We start from the raw sequence: 15,280 nt of genomic DNA on the forward strand, positions 1-15,280 counted from the left end.
TAATCGACTTCCTGGCGGTTTTTAATCAAAAACAAAAACAAACTTCACGCCGCAGCATAGCATCCACACTTTGACAGTTCCAACATAGGATCCACACCCAAAAGTGTGAGCATCACTGACAGTTCTCCTCCACCCACCACAACCAAAATATCACGCAGTGAAACCAAAACAGAAAGTTTTTTGCGTCATGATATCGACGTAATTTTCCCTGCTTTTCGCGTAATGCTGTAAAAATCATGAAAATCGTTCGAGTTTCGTCGTGTCACCGCCAACACTAACGTCGAGTTTTCGAGTTAAATTTTGAGCAAATCAACAAAAAAATCAAAGCGATGAAGAAGCTGACGGGGACGTTCCGGACGTCCGTCTGGGACCCGTACCTGCTGGTGGCGCAGATCGTCGCGATGCAGGCGCTGCTGTACGCCAGCCTCGGCACCGTCATGTTCGTGATGGACCTGTTTGCCGAGGCGAACCACACGCTGGACCACATCTTCGAGTACCACGTAAGTGCGGGAGGGATTGGGTGGCCGAGAAGCTGATGAATCACACGTAGTCTTTACTTTAAAGTTAAACAAATATCATGTACCTAAATTATGGGTAGGGATCATCACAATCCTTTATAAGAAAAAACCTGTCCTGTTATACAAATAAGTCATCACATTATCAGTATGAATGAGATAATTTTAAAGTGGCAGGATCAAGTGAAACTTGTTGGACTTAGATTAGATTAGAGCAACACATGTCTCATGGTGAGAAACATTGGAAAGTGATAAACATTGAATAAAGAAGTTGATTAGCGAAAAAATTGTGCACTGTGTTCCGCCGGGGAATTGAACCCCGTTCTATCTCATACCGTGAGAACGCATCACCGATCTGCCAACGGAACCAAACCACCGTGCTGAGAGGCGACCTCTTAGAACGTGATCTGTTTCTACTGGGTAATCGTATGACATTTGTTCCATGTCTCCGACGCAACCATAACACCAATTCTTTCGCTCTTCTATTATGTCAATTTCTCTCTCTTTCCAGTGGCTCTCCGGGATCCTTGTGGATCAAGTATATTTTTAGAAGCATTTGTGTCGTTGTACATTAGGGTCATTGGGTGAATACTGAACACCTCGACCCAAATGCGACGTATAAACGCGGTTGCCTACTTGAACAATGACAACATTTGAGTGGATTAAAGCCACCGGCTTATTTTCGCAGTAATTTTGAGTTTTGACCCAGAAGGAGGGTAACCGTATAAATTAGATCAACACATGTCTCATGGTGAGAAACATTGGAAAGTGATAAACATTGAATAAAGAAGTTGATTAGCGAAAAAATTGTGCACTGTATTCCGCCGGGGAATTGAACCCCGTTCTATCTCATACCGTGAGAACGCATCACCGATCTGCCAACGGAACCAAACCACCGTGCTGAGAGGCGACCTCTTAGAACGTGATCTGTTTCTACTGGGTAATCGTATGACATTTGTTCCATGTCTCCGACGCAACCATAACACCAATTCTTTCGCTCTTCTATTATGTCAATTTCTCTCTCTTTCCAGTGGCTCTCCGAGATCCTTGTGGATCAAGTATATTTTTAGAAGCATTTGTGTCGTTGTACATTAGGGTCATTGGGGGTGGACTTGCTTTTGACAAAAACCTTTTTTTCAAAGACCATATTGAAAGTAAACCGGTTAAAACTTACATTCGACACACAACAGCAGAGTAAATTATCCTAACGATCTCCCACGGAGGCTTGTTGATCCGAATGAAAGGAAGCAGCATCTTTGACACCTTAATACTTTGTAGACATTTCTACTTAATCGAGACCGGGCGATTTACAGAAGCCCGGTCCTCGGCCGGACACGTATTCCACCAATGTGTATAGATCTCGGACCAACAACTCATTTTTACCGGGATGGATTACAAGACCAGCTTGTTCCAAAAGTTCTTTCAGCACTCCGACCATGCTATCTAGTCCGTCAAGCCTCTCTGGGGTGATAGTGGATGCAAGTTCACTTCTTCTTCAGACCCAGGCGCATTACTCGGTTGAACGCAACGATGACGGAGTACTCGGGAGAAGGCGCCATAAGACATCTATAACTTTAACGAAACATTCTACCGTGATAATTACTAATGTTACAATTAATTACATTAATTATAAGCAAGAACTATGCCTGCCCAGCAATATATGCATTAAAGCTAGTCTGAGTCTTATTTTATGCTATGTCCTTTTTGATTGGCCATATACCCAAAACCAACAGGTTAACATCCCCGGTGAGATAAAGAAAATTTCTTCCACCTTGATCTTGATGGCTATTGACAACAAGGCAATGAATCATATTTTGAACATTGCATATGTCAAATTAGCACTGGACAAGTTAGACAACGTTTACAACCGGCAAGGGCAAATGCTTCGGTTTGCCGAGCGTAAAAAGTTATACCTGCTTGGATATAAATCGTTTGACTCACTCTCGGCATTATTCTCCACCCACGAGACTCTCATTCGCAGCATGGAGATTGCCAGAGAGATTCTCACTGACGATGAGAAGATGAAATCACTCACCGGAGAGATATTCTCACATGATGGACGTTTTTACGCAAGAACGACATAGGTACGATGACGCTCGACGACATTAGAGGTCTCTTTTTAGACGCTGAGATGAAGCAGGAGGCAACGGCGAGGAGCAATTCAACAACCTGGCAAGCGCCTGAAGCGCCGACGTCGGCTGGATAAAATAGTCTGCTATCATTGCGGAGAAGCCAAGGCCAAAGACTGTTTCGCCGTGAAAGGCCGGAAGCACGAGGAAGCGCCGAGATCGCCAGCACGAAAAAACGTGCCGAAGAGAGAGAGAGCCATCCCCGAAGCCGTCAACGAGTCGTAAGGTTCGATTCGAAGAGCGAGAATTAGTACCGGAGCGAGAGAAATTCTCAGCCGGGAAGGCTCGTTCCGCCAGGAGAGAACCAACGTGGCGTTGGTTGCAAAGCCACCTGGATCCGGACCATCCCAATAGTCGTGGATTCCGGTGCTACTCAGCACATGGTCCAAAGAGGCTAGCAAGCTAAGGACCGTTAGGCAATATATCCTATTTTGATTGCAACCGCCAAGGAAGGGCACGAAATGGAGTCAAAATCTAAGGGCGTGTACACTCTACCCCCGGTGGTTGGTCAGTTTTTCGTTTGACACTATTTAGTTTGTCACTTTACAAGGCGCTCACGCACACTATCAAAACAAACGTTTGGTGGTGTGTGTGAACTCCGTGTAAAGGGGTGTCAAACTAAAAAGTGACCCCGTTCGTTTGACAACAGTTGGTGTCAAACCAGTGTAGTGGTTTGAGTGTATAGCAACTTTTAAGAAGTTGTTCCATTTTATAATGAAGATTATCTGATTGATTTGCAGCTGTCTTTTGAACAAATCTTTTGTTTTGTTCTTTTAAATAGCTTACTTAATGAAATTGCATTTGGATATCAAATTTAAATTACATTCAAATATGATTTTTTCCCTTCTTTCAACTTAAAAAAAAAATTCAAGGAATTACTGTCTTTTTCCTAATTTTTGCATCTATTTTTCATCAAATTTGAATAATGAGAAAATGAATTCGCTTTCAAATGGTTATGTGTGTGTGCTGCTGATTTCTTTGAACACATTTTGAAAAATTGATTGATTGATCTCCTCCTCTTTCCTTCCTACAGGAGATCCACGTGACCGACCTGGGCGGCCGGCTGGTGATCTTCGCGTTCGTGCTCAACTCGCTGGTCGGCTCGGGCGCGCTCTGGTTCGTCGTCCGCCGGACCAAGCTGTGTCTGGACTTTGCCGTGACCTTTCACGTCATCCACCTGGTGGTGTGCTGGTGGTACAACAGCGCCTTCCCCGCGACCATCAGCTGGTGGCTGCTGAACGCGGTCTGCACGGCCCTCATGTGCGTCGGCGGCGAGTTCCTGTGCCTGAAGACGGAAATGCGTGAAATTCCGGTCGGCTATTCGGCGCTCAACAACAAGGTGGACCTTTAGTAAGTGTGCGTGTGGGTGTGTGTGATGGTTGTGAGTAGTTTGAATCTTTTTGTTGTTGTAATTTTCTTGGATTTCTCCGTTTCGGATGGATGAATGCGAAAGGTGTGAAAACTGTCGTGACTGTGTAAATAAAGCAAAAAATACTTCCCCTGAAAACATTTCTCCTAGATAAGTAGACATGAGCAACTCAGTTTAAGGCTAATCTTTTTAATTTATGCTTTTAAATACAGCAAATGAAAGCAAGTTGGGCGTTGCTTACTGCCGTGAAAAAAGATTGAGAAATTCCTTATCTCGTGGTGAACGACGGGAAGATAAGACATTGAAACACAAACACCCTCTTCTTAGTTATCTTATCTTACGTTTATTGCCTTAACCTAAAGCGTTTCCTTTCTTGCATGTTCTTATTTACAGCTAAAAATTAAAAATTAACACTGATCGCTGTTCTGATCATACTAAAAAAAAAAAAATGTGAAAAACAAAAAAAAGACAAATAATGAAAATCAACATCGTTGCTCGCCCTAGTCGCGGTAGTTTTTGTGCATCTTGGCCTCGATGGCGTACGCAAAGTTCAGCACGTCCAGGATGACGTGCTCCTTGTGCGTGTTCAGGGCGCGGTTCATCTCGTCGATGCGGACGCGCGTGTCGGCGTCGATCTTGTTGGAGACGCCCTCGCGGGAGCCGATGTGCTGTGGGGAAAAGGAGGAAAGGGGAAAATTAGATGCATTTTAAATTCGGAACCTAACATTTCAAAAAGTCTGAAATAACAAGTTTGACCCTTTCCAAATACTGATTTTAAAATTGAATATTGAAAATATTTATCATTGAAAATCGGACTGATATTTGCCGAAATATCGTCAGTTGAAAAATTTAAGGTGGAAACGGATGTGAAGCAAAAGGATGAATGCCAAAAGGATAAAAAGTCTAAAGTAAGAAAATGAAAAAATAGTCCAAATTCAAACATTTAAAAATATTATTTCAAAATCTATATATATAAAAAATTTCGACGGTTTTGTTCGAACGCGAATCAGTTCAATACGGAGCGTCGGATCGAGGTGCTCTTTGTTGCGTTGGGTTCGTATAAGTCCAAGGAAGGTTCTTACGCCAAAAAGTGGCAACTTTGGCCACTCTGGAACCGATTCCGGAAAATCTGCAGATTGTGTGGGAAAAGTTGCGTAAAATCAAATTTTAATCACAGGAGGCTGAATTAGCAAACAAGCAAAAAATGTCAGGAAATCAAAAAAGGGCAGGACGAAATTTGCCGGGAAGAACTTGTAATTTATAAGTTTTTTGTATCATTTTTTGAGTTCCAAAATGAGCTGCTTTGAAAATATTAGATTTACATCAGAATTCTTGTAATATTGTCCGTCCTCGGTGTCATTTATAAATGAAAATCCTGGTTGGACTTGGAAACCAAAGTGGAGATGGAAGTGACCAGCAATCAGCTAGGGCTTAAATTACGCTTAAAATCCGGTCACTTCGGTCCTTTTGGGACAAACGGATCCCTGAACAACCATGCCACATCTAGGGAAAATATACCCTTTCTCAGCATATTTCTATTATCGGCCTATCAGCACTTTGATCATGAATTACAGCTTTCATAAAGTGTTTTTGACTGTTTCAAAGTAACAAATAGCTCAAATAAAAGTGAGCAAGCAACTTTCCATTGTTGACGTATCTAAAAATGTTGATTTAATAGCGGAAAACTGCAAAAGTGATGAGAATTGGTCGAACCGCTTAGAGTGATTAAAATGGGTTTATTTCTCCGATTTGAGAATGTTTCCCAATCAAAACATTTATGAAAAAAACGTTCTTTCCTCAGAAAACTCTAGAAAACTATAAAAGAACGCCGTTTAAATCAATGCCTCCGTTGACGTTGACGATTAAATCAACGATGGCTGCAATTACGACTACGTTTAAATCAACGATAAACGACTAACAGCATTGGTAAATGGGGGTTTCTGGGAGAATTGCTCTGTAATTATTAATTTTTATCACTCGATGTAAGTTTATTTTAACTTTATTTATTAATTAATTAATTTATTCAGATTTAGTTAGAATATTACCCGAGCAGACGGAAATAACATGGGAATAACATTTTTTGATATTTGAAAATACTAAGCCAATAAAATTGTATGTTATTTATAACAAGATTTGTTATTCATTGTTATGATTTTTTTGTTATTGAATTGTTATTGTAATAACAGACTAATAACGAGCAAATCTTTGTTATTATTTTTTGTTATTTTAACAACTAATTTGATCATCCTAATAACTATTAAAGTTATTCACCCATAACAAAAAATGTTATTCCCAAGTTGTTTTGACTTTCACCCAATATCAGACCAATAACAAATTGTGTTATTAATCTAATCTAATCTAATCTAATCGAACACAAACGCAGCCAGTCCGAAGAAAGCATCCTGGAAGAACAAATTGTGTTATTATATCATAAACTCTTATTAAATCCTTATGCAAAACGTTACTTAATCCACCCTTAGGTGGTTGGTGCCTTCCTCACATGCTATCCAAAATAGATACAAAAGGGCGGACCTTTCAGTGTTCTATCAACTTGATTCATTATTCATACCATCAGATTGGGTAGTCAGATCTTCATAATTTAGGGCACTTATGTGCTTATAACTTTTGATAGGGTTGTCAGATCTTCAATATCAAAGGTCTTTTGATTACCTATCCAATAACAGGTCGAATGATAGATCAGGACAACGTTTTCATCAAAATATCTGAGATTCAGCCTCTAAAAAGTGCATAAATAACACTTAAGTGCTTATAACTTTTGATAGGGTTGTCAGATCTTCAATCTATTGAACTCGTTGGAAAGGTCTTTTGATTACCTATCCAACGACAGATCGCATTATAGATCCGGACAACGTTTTTTATCAAAATATCTGAGATCCGGCGTCTAAAAAGTGCATAAATAACACTTAAGTGCGTATAACTTTTGATAGGGTTGTCAAATCTTCAATCTCTTGAACTCGCTGGAAAGGTCTTTTGAATACCTTTCTAAAAATGTATAACATGACAGGGTTTCTTACAAAAACCACCCTTTTTACAATCTTCCGGACTTTTGCTAAAATTGTTTTTTTAGCATAATTTTTGAAGTACTTATATAAACTTCATAATTTTTAATAGCGACTTATGGGACCCCAAGACGGATCGAATGAGACCAAAACGGTCCAAATCGGTTCAGCCAGAGCCGAGATAATCCAGTGCACATTTTTTTGATCAACATCCCACCACACACACAGACATTTGCTCAGAATGTGATTCTGAGTCGATAAGTATACATGAAGGTGGGTCTAGGAGGTCAAATTAAGAATTTCGTTTTTCGAGTGATTTTATAGCCTTTCCTCAGTAAGGTGAGGAAGGCAAAAATGGATTTTCCAAGAAGATTCCATATTTTTTTTGTTATTTTAACAGTATTTGTTATTGGAACGACATGAATTTTGTTATTACCGTCTGCTCGGGTATTGTGCGTCCAATCACAATCGGCGATTTTTCAGCTCAATCAATTTTTTTTCTCTTTTACAGAGCTTATGTACTATTTTGCAGAATGAGGGTATTAAATGCTCAAAAATATGTTTCTGGAGCATTTTTTTTAAAGGCTCTGCTCCAGATGTTGGGAGAAAGCCGTGAAAAATTGGGAATTTGAATATCGAAATCTGACTTTTTTTTATCAATTTGATATTTTTTCAAATTTTTCCATTCTTGTTTCAGTTTTTTGTGAGTTTATCCATTCTTTGAAACATGAGTAGAATTTTTAAAAGTTTTGTGAGGAAAAGGCTAAAATTCAAAGAACTTTTTGTTTGTTGTTTCTGACATATCTCCGTGAGTTTTTTTTTTCTTCAAATCTTTCAAGTAAACTTATTCTGGTTTCAATTATATTTTGTTAGTTGTTCCATTCTTTCAAACATGAGCATTTTCTTAAAAAGTGTTTGAAAAAAAAACTGACCCAAATGAGATAGCAGAAGTTATCTTGCAAGTACTAAAAGTCTAAAAACATCGCTGCAAGATAACTTTTTAGTACAGAAGTTATCTTGCAGCGATGTTAAACCGGCTCCGTGGTTACGGCTTCTGCCTTCCAAGCAGAAGGTTCAGGGATCAAATCCCGGTCGGTACCTTTGAAATTAGGAATCAGGAATTGGAACTTTGAATATGAACAAAAACGAAACAGAATCAGGCGGGATTCGAACTCACACCTTTAGATTGATGGTCTGGGACTCTAACCAGTCGGCCATCTGAAGGTTATGAAACATTTTATATTCTTCTCATATTAAATACGCTGTGATCCCCCATTTGCCTGAAGGGATTGGGAGGCTTAAGACACAGATCAAGGATCCGTCTGGTGCTTGCTTCTATGTTAAGGTGGGACCGGACAATGCCCAACTCGGAATTGGGCCGCTAGGATCTCTGCCATTCTGAAATGGGTCGTTGGAAGCAGCGCGAGGGCTATCACCACCTAATACCCGGGACTGAGATAAGTTGTATCAGCATTCGGCATATACAAAGTCTGATACAAATTATACTTTCCCATAATTTCGCTACCGGTTAGCGGGTATTGGATTGGACCACACACAGACAGAGAAGTTATCTTGCAGCGAAGTTTTTTTTAATCATCGAATTTGCAAGATAACTTTCTGCTAGATAACTTCAGCTCAAATTTACAACATAACATCAATTCGATTTCTGCAAGGTAATTTTTTTTTGTAAGGTTACTTTCAGCAAGATAACTTAAGTTGGTTTCATGGAACCAGACTGCAAGGTAATTTCGATTTTATTCAAAATAATTGATCGAATATTTTCATGACTTATTTAAACAAAATAAATTTCCTACTAAAATATTAACTTTTGATGGTTTCATAGAACCAGACTTGTACTTGTTCGGTAACTGGGCTGAACGAGAAACGGCGAGGGAACTACCGATGTATAACTTTTTTTTTCTACAAAATGTAAAAATAAAGGTTGCTTGAATTCGTTTCCAGGGCTCACCAACTTGCTTTTTGCATCCACTGGCCCCCTGATCATTTCGGTTTGTTTTGGTTTCTTGACGTTTGTCTGATTTTTAACTGGGCTACAACCCAGTTATCGAGCGCCCAGTTAAACAAAGCCCAGTTACCGAACAAGTACAGTATTTTGAAAAAGATGGAATCACCGTAAAACATAATGTATTTTACGGTTGATGAGAAATGAAACACTTACAGCGCACACAAATCACAGTGCTAATTAAACCACAGGTGTTGTTAGCTCTCATTTCTTAGATATTGGTCATGTTTTTTGATCTCAAATCACGTGACGAGATCAAGATAATATTTTTTCTGTGGTTTAATAAAAAAAAACCATTAGACTTTTATATATTACACCCTGGAATTCGTTGAAAGTCCTCATGTCATTGCCCTGTTGTGTAACTCATTCTGACCTTTTATCTAATCTCTGAACCACTCAACCATTAACTAAGATGACGACATTACTCCCTTCTTCATCTTTTTTAACATTGATCAACCGTATCCCAAACTTCACTCTTGAAGTCAAGTTCGGAACAGCTCCGTGTTCCCCCCAGGGAAACCTACCTTGACTTCGGCATCCTTGAACTGCTTCTCGCGTTCGGCGCGGTACTTTTCGATCTCCTCGGTGGCCTCATCCTTGGCCTGCTTTAGCCGACGTGCCTTGCCTGTCGTCCGGAATGATTGAAAAAATTGTTTTAGTTAAACTCATAGACTAGTAACTCAACTTATTCAAGTTTTAAACGCAATGTTCATCTTCCAGCAGTAGCAGAAGCAGCAGGTAGTCATGTGACTACCGTGCGCGAAAATTTTCAACCTCGCGAGTCTACTTACGCTTGCGGGCCTCGCCGACCTTTTCGGCGGCCTTCTTCTCGGCGGACAGCAGCTGCTGGATTCCCTGGGTGTTGCTGGCCATCGTGTGTCTCCGGTCGGAACTGCTGGTCCGGTCGATTCCGTTGAAAACCAAAACTTCTGACTTCTGCTGCTGCTGCTGCCGATGGACGGAGAGAACCGTTCGCACCAAAGTCACGAGTTGATTTGGATGGGCCGTGGACGTGTTAGCAAGTCAGCGGAGTAGATATCTACTGTGTGAGAGAGAGAGATACGGTCGTACGTACACTGCGAGAGCCACGTGGTTTGATTGTGTGTGTACCGGCTTCACTTGTGTGCGCGAGCATCATATGACTCTGACACTTGTTGCTGGCTGGAATGTTATCAATTTACTTGTTGAACAAGCTTAGGAATTGTAGTATTTTGACAACTTTTTAGCAATTTTTAATTGGAATTTGTTATAAGGTATTTTTTCATCAATATTTTCAGTTCAACTTATGAAAATATACCCAAATGTGAAAAAATAAATCAATCGCAAACAACTTGCATTAAATCTTGCATGCAAGTTGGATGCGCTTTTCTGGGAGCTTTTAGATTGAATTTACAGAGGCTTGGCGTAGATTCACGCCTTTGCTGTACAGGTGGCGATTTCATGTCACAAAACTGGCCTGCCATATAATAATGCTTCGAGTAAAACATTAGCCTTTGGTTGGCATTGATAAATTTTGCTATAACATAACATTTGGACTTTTTTATATGAAATTCCAATGTATCGCAAAAACTTTTTTTTCTGCAAAAAAAAAAAAAAATATCGTCAATACTTAGGTATTTTGGAAACTAATGATTGCATTCAAATGTTAAAACCGTGAATTAAATTTTCAAACTTTTTTATTTATTTTTTTCAAATAAGGCTGTTGGAAATATTTTTCAAAGTTTATGTCGGCCCCCCCTTCAAAGTTGGCCTGAGTAATCAGAGGGCAAAAAAAATATTTTTTCGAAAAACTTCAAAACTTATAATGAAAATTAAAGTTTAATCAACTGAAAACCAGTTAAAATGCATTTTCCTGCGTTTTTAATCATATTTAGCATGTTTGAACTCCTTTGAAAACATTTTAATTTTTTATGAAATACCAATGTACAGTCCCACGAAAAGTTTCTTTTTTTTGCGAAAAAAAAATTCCGTCAATATCTCGATATTTTCAAAACTAATGATTGGAAAGCAACTGTACGCCTGTAAAATGCATTTTAAAACACTTTTTTCATCCAAATGTTGAAACCTAGGCTTGTAATTTAAATTTTTATATATTTTATTTTTTTGCCCCCCCCCCCCCCCCACGACTTTGCTTAGAGCCGAGGGACATAAACTTGTAATTTTTGTAATTTTTGTAATTTTTGGATTTTTTTTTTAATTTTTGTAATTTTTGTAATTTTTTTAATTTTTGTAATTTTTGTAATTTTTGTAATTTTTGTAATTTTTGTAATATTTGTAATATTTGTAATTTTTGTAATTTTTGTAATTTTTGTAATTTTTGTAATTTTTGTAATTTTTGTAATTTTTGTAATTTTTGTAATTTTTGTAATTTTTGTAATTTTTGTAATTTTTGTAATTTTTGTAATTTTTGTAATTTTTGTAATTTTTGTAATTTTTGTAATTTTTGTAATTTTTGTAATTTTTGTAATTTTTGTAATTTTTGTAATTTTTGTAATTTTTTTATTTTTTGTAATTTTTGTAATTTTTGTAATTTTTGTAATTTTTGTAATTTTTGTAATTTTTGTAATTTTTGTAATTTTTGTAATTTTTGTAATTTTTGTAATTTTTGTAATTTTTGTAATTTTTGTAATTTTTGTATTTTTGTAATTTTTGTAATTTTTGTAATTTTTGTAATTTTTGTAATTTTTGTAATTTTTGTAATTTTTGTAATTTTTGTAATTTTTGTAATTTTTGTAATTTTTGTAATTTTTGTAATTTTTGTAATTTTTGTAATTTTTGTAATTTTTGTAATTTTTGTAATTTTTGTAATTTTTGTATTTTTTGTAATTTTTGTAATTTTGTAATTTTTGTAATTTTTGTAATTTTTGTAAATTTTGTAATTTTTGTAATTTTTGTAATTTTTGTAATTTTTGTAATTTTTGTAATTTTTGTAATTTTTGTAATTTTTGTAATTTTTGTAATTTTTGTAATTTTTGTAATTTTTGTAATTTTTGTAATTTTTGTAATTTTTGTGATTTTTTTTAATTTTTGTAATTTTTGTAATTTTTGTAATTTTTGTAATTTTTGTAATTTTTGTAATTTTTGTAATTTTTGTAATTTTTGTAATTTTTGTAATTTTTGTAATTTTTGTAATTTTTGTAATTTTTGTAATTTTTGTAATTTTTGTAATTTTTGTAATTTTTGTAATTTTTGTAATTTTTGTAATTTTTGTATTTTTGTAATTTTTGTAATTTTTGTAATTTTTGTAATTTTTGTAATTTTTGTAATTTTTGTAATTTTTGTAATTTTTGTAATTTTTGTAATTTTTGTAATTTTTGTAATTTTTGTAATTTTTGTAATTTTTGTAATTTTTGTAATTTTTGTAATTTTTGTATTTTTGTAATTTTTGTAATTTTTGTAATTTTTGTAATTTTTGTAATTTTTGTAATTTTTGTAATTTTTGTAATTTTTGTAATTTTTGTAATTTTTGTAATTTTTGTAATTTTTGTAATTTTTGTAATTTTTGTAATTTTTGTAATTTTTGTAATTTTTGTAATTTTTGTAATTTTTGTAATTTTTGTAATTTTTGTAATTTTGTAATTTTTGTAATTTTTGTAATTTTTGTAATTTTTGTAATTTTTGTAATTTTTGTAATTTTTGTAATTTTTGTAATTTTTGTAATTTTTGTAATTTTTGTAATTTTTGTAATTTTTGTAATTTTTTGTAATTTTTGTAATTTTTGTAATTTTTGTAATTTTTGTAATTTTTGTAATTTTTGTATTTTTGTAATTTTTGTAATTTTTGTAATTTTTGTAATTTTTGTAATTTTTGTAATTTTTGTATTTTTGTAATTTTTGTAATTTTTGTAATTTTTGTAATTTTTGTAATTTTTGTAATTTTTGTAATTTTTGTAATTTTTGTAATTTTTGTAATTTTTGTAATTTTTGTAATTTTTGTAATTTTTGTAATTTTTGTAATTTTTGTAATTTTTGTATTTTTGTAATTTTTGTAATTTTTGTAATTTTTGTAATTTTTGTAATTTTTGTAATTTTTGTAATTTTTGTAATTTTTGTAATTTTTGTAATTTTTGTAATTTTTGTAATTTTTGTAATTTTTGTAATTTTTGTAATTTTTGTAATTTTTGTAATTTTGTAATTTTTGTAATTTTTGTAATTTTTGTAATTTTTGTAATTTTTGTAATTTTTGTAATTTTTGTAATTTTTGTAATTTTTGTAATTTTTGTAATTTTTGTAATTTTTGTAATTTTTGTAATTTTTGTAATTTTTGTAATTTTTGTAATTTTTGTAATTTTTGTAATTTTTGTAATTTTTGTAATTTTTGTAATTTTTGTAATTTTTGTAATTTTTGTAATTTTTGTAATTTTTGTAATTTTTGTAATTTTTGTAATTTTTGTAATTTTTGTAATTTTTGTAATTTTTGTAATTTTTGTAATTTTTGTAATTTTTGTAATTTTTGTAATTTTTGTAATTTTTGTAATTTTTGTAATTTTTGTAATTTTTGTAATTTTTGTAATTTTTGTAATTTTTTTAATTTTTGTAATTTTTGTAATTTTTGTAATTTTTGTAATTTTTGTAATTTTTGTAATTTTTGTAATTTTTGTAATTTTTGTAATTTTTGTAATTTTTGTAATTTTTGTAATTTTTGTAATTTTTGTAATTTTTGTAATTTTTGTAATTTTTGTAATTTTTGTAATTTTTGTAATTTTTGTAATTTTTGTAATTTTTGTAATTTTTGTAATTTTTGTAATTTTTGTAATTTTTGTAATTTTTGTAATTTTTGTAATTTTTGTAATTTTTGTAATTTTTTGTAATTTTTGCGGGTCAGGTTGTACCTTTTGGATAATCGAACTTCGGCTATTCGAAACTTCGGATAATGGAGTCTCGACTGTATTACAAATTTTGATCGTAATTTCTATGTCCACTATCGAGATTTCTCGATAGTAAAATTATCAATGGAAATGTGTTATTGAAACGATTCAGTTTTGAATAAAAAGACTGCTTTTTAATTGTTAAAAAAAATATTTGTTATTTTATTTAACCAATATTACACTAAATCTTAAGTATTTAAATGGAAACAGGTTTGTCTATAATGATAAAAATGCTTTGGACGATATGAAGATGTATGAATCGATTCAAAGCATCAATCAACAATCAGGTTTAACGTCATAAACTAATGAATAGGCCATGAATACAATCAATACCACGTGAAAAGTCAACTTATTAACTCTAAACCAATTATAGATAAACTGCCTAATTAGCGGTTGCTTTGAACAAAATCATACATTCGTTCGGCTTCCTAATTTGTTAGCTCCGGTGCGGGCTATGGAATTTTCTCCGAACCACTCACGCATGGTCCTCAAATCCGAAACCTGATCCTTCAATTAATCCGTTGATCTGATGCCAATAAAGTGCATAACGGTTCACCACTTCCTGATGGGGGGTCGGTTACCATCCCTCCCCACCCTAATTGGCAAATTAATCCGCACACCGGATGTACGGAGGTTTCGTACTGGAACGAAAAAGGCAATCGCATTACCAGGGGGATACATTAACTGTAATCGCAAACGGGGAACCACCCTGCCCTCCCCTATTCATTCAGCTTGGTAATACCAGCATAATCCAATCATTGGGTTAAGCTTTGCTTTCATTTTCGTGTGTATACACGTGCCCGCATCCAGTCAGTATAGTTAAGCTTGGAGGGCTGGCAACACTGTGTCCTCATGGGCCATGGAACCGTGTTCCGTATAGAGATGGGGCCGCCGCAGGCAGTGGAAATAAATATTCAATTTAGTTAATCCTTTTGTAATTAAAACTTTATCAAAAAAGTAAAGGAACGACATCACACGCAAAAGCGAAAATCTGCTGGTAGGACCAAAGCACAGTTGGGTTATCACTTCAATGCTGAGACTTTTGAAGATTTAGTGAAAAGCCAAGATGTCCAAGCGTAAATTGTAAATTGTCCTCTTTTCAGGAAACAATTTATCGAACATTTTTTTATGTTGAACCCCGATTACGAGGCAGAAGCATTTCCACTGGACTACGTGGCTTGTACTACTCCAGAAAAAAACTATTTTTAAATTCAACGTATTTTTAAAAGTTGAACCAAAAACTCGCTATTTTCTAAGTATCGTAAAAGAGCTGAGATATAAAAAAAAAAAACTGTTTAATAAAGTAACTCAGGGTGGCGACTCATGTCGGAGATTCGGAAATTTCCAAAAATCAAAA

At 34.4% G+C, this 15,280-nt stretch overlaps 3 protein-coding genes and 1 long non-coding RNA gene across 4 annotated transcripts in view; 2 read left to right on the plus strand and 2 right to left on the minus strand.

The window, feature by feature from the left end:
* The window catches only part of LOC120432169 (protein archease-like), a 140,285-nt gene that overhangs the window by 1,370 nt on the left and 123,635 nt on the right, over nucleotides 1–15,280 (minus strand). The gene's annotated exons all lie outside the window — the stretch shown is intronic.
* On the plus strand, nucleotides 161–4,238 carry LOC120432171 (protein SYS1 homolog). The gene is made up of 2 exons (XM_039597308.2): nucleotides 161–500; nucleotides 3,678–4,238. Exons 1-2 carry the CDS (start codon nucleotides 330–332, stop codon nucleotides 3,993–3,995), a joined length of 489 nt encoding a protein of 162 aa, XP_039453242.1. The 5' UTR covers nucleotides 161–329; the 3' UTR covers nucleotides 3,996–4,238.
* LOC128093481 (uncharacterized) lies at nucleotides 537–1,485 on the plus strand. Its single transcript, XR_008212521.1, has 2 exons — nucleotides 537–941; nucleotides 1,027–1,485. It is a non-coding gene; the product is annotated as an uncharacterized LOC128093481 (long non-coding RNA).
* LOC120432172 (V-type proton ATPase subunit G-like) lies at nucleotides 4,334–10,058 on the minus strand. The gene is made up of 3 exons (XM_039597309.2): nucleotides 9,848–10,058; nucleotides 9,581–9,681; nucleotides 4,334–4,681 (listed from the first exon to the last, which is right to left on the minus strand). Exons 1-3 carry the CDS (start codon nucleotides 9,927–9,929, stop codon nucleotides 4,514–4,516), a joined length of 351 nt encoding a protein of 116 aa, XP_039453243.1. The 5' UTR covers nucleotides 9,930–10,058; the 3' UTR covers nucleotides 4,334–4,513.

Source organism: Culex pipiens, chromosome 3 (assembly GCF_016801865.2).
Source record: "Culex pipiens pallens isolate TS chromosome 3, TS_CPP_V2, whole genome shotgun sequence".
NCBI lineage: Eukaryota > Metazoa > Arthropoda > Insecta > Diptera > Culicidae > Culex > Culex pipiens.

Excerpts from the sequence above, each read along its gene's own strand:
- LOC120432171 (XM_039597308.2), top strand. The coding sequence starts at position 330 with ATGAAGAAGCTGACGGGGACGTTCCGGACGTCCGTCTGGGACCCGTAC. Across the intron at positions 501-3,677 it reads ACCACATCTTCGAGTACCAC|GAGATCCACGTGACCGACCT; the intron begins GTAAGTGCGGGA and ends TCCTTCCTACAG.
- LOC120432172 (XM_039597309.2), bottom strand. The coding sequence starts at position 9,929 with ATGGCCAGCAACACCCAGGGAATCCAGCAGCTGCTGTCCGCCGAGAAG. Across the intron at positions 9,682-9,847 it reads GGTCGGCGAGGCCCGCAAGC|GCAAGGCACGTCGGCTAAAG; the intron begins GTAAGTAGACTC and ends TCCGGACGACAG. Across the intron at positions 4,682-9,580 it reads TCAAGGATGCCGAAGTCAAG|CACATCGGCTCCCGCGAGGG; the intron begins GTAGGTTTCCCT and ends TTTTCCCCACAG.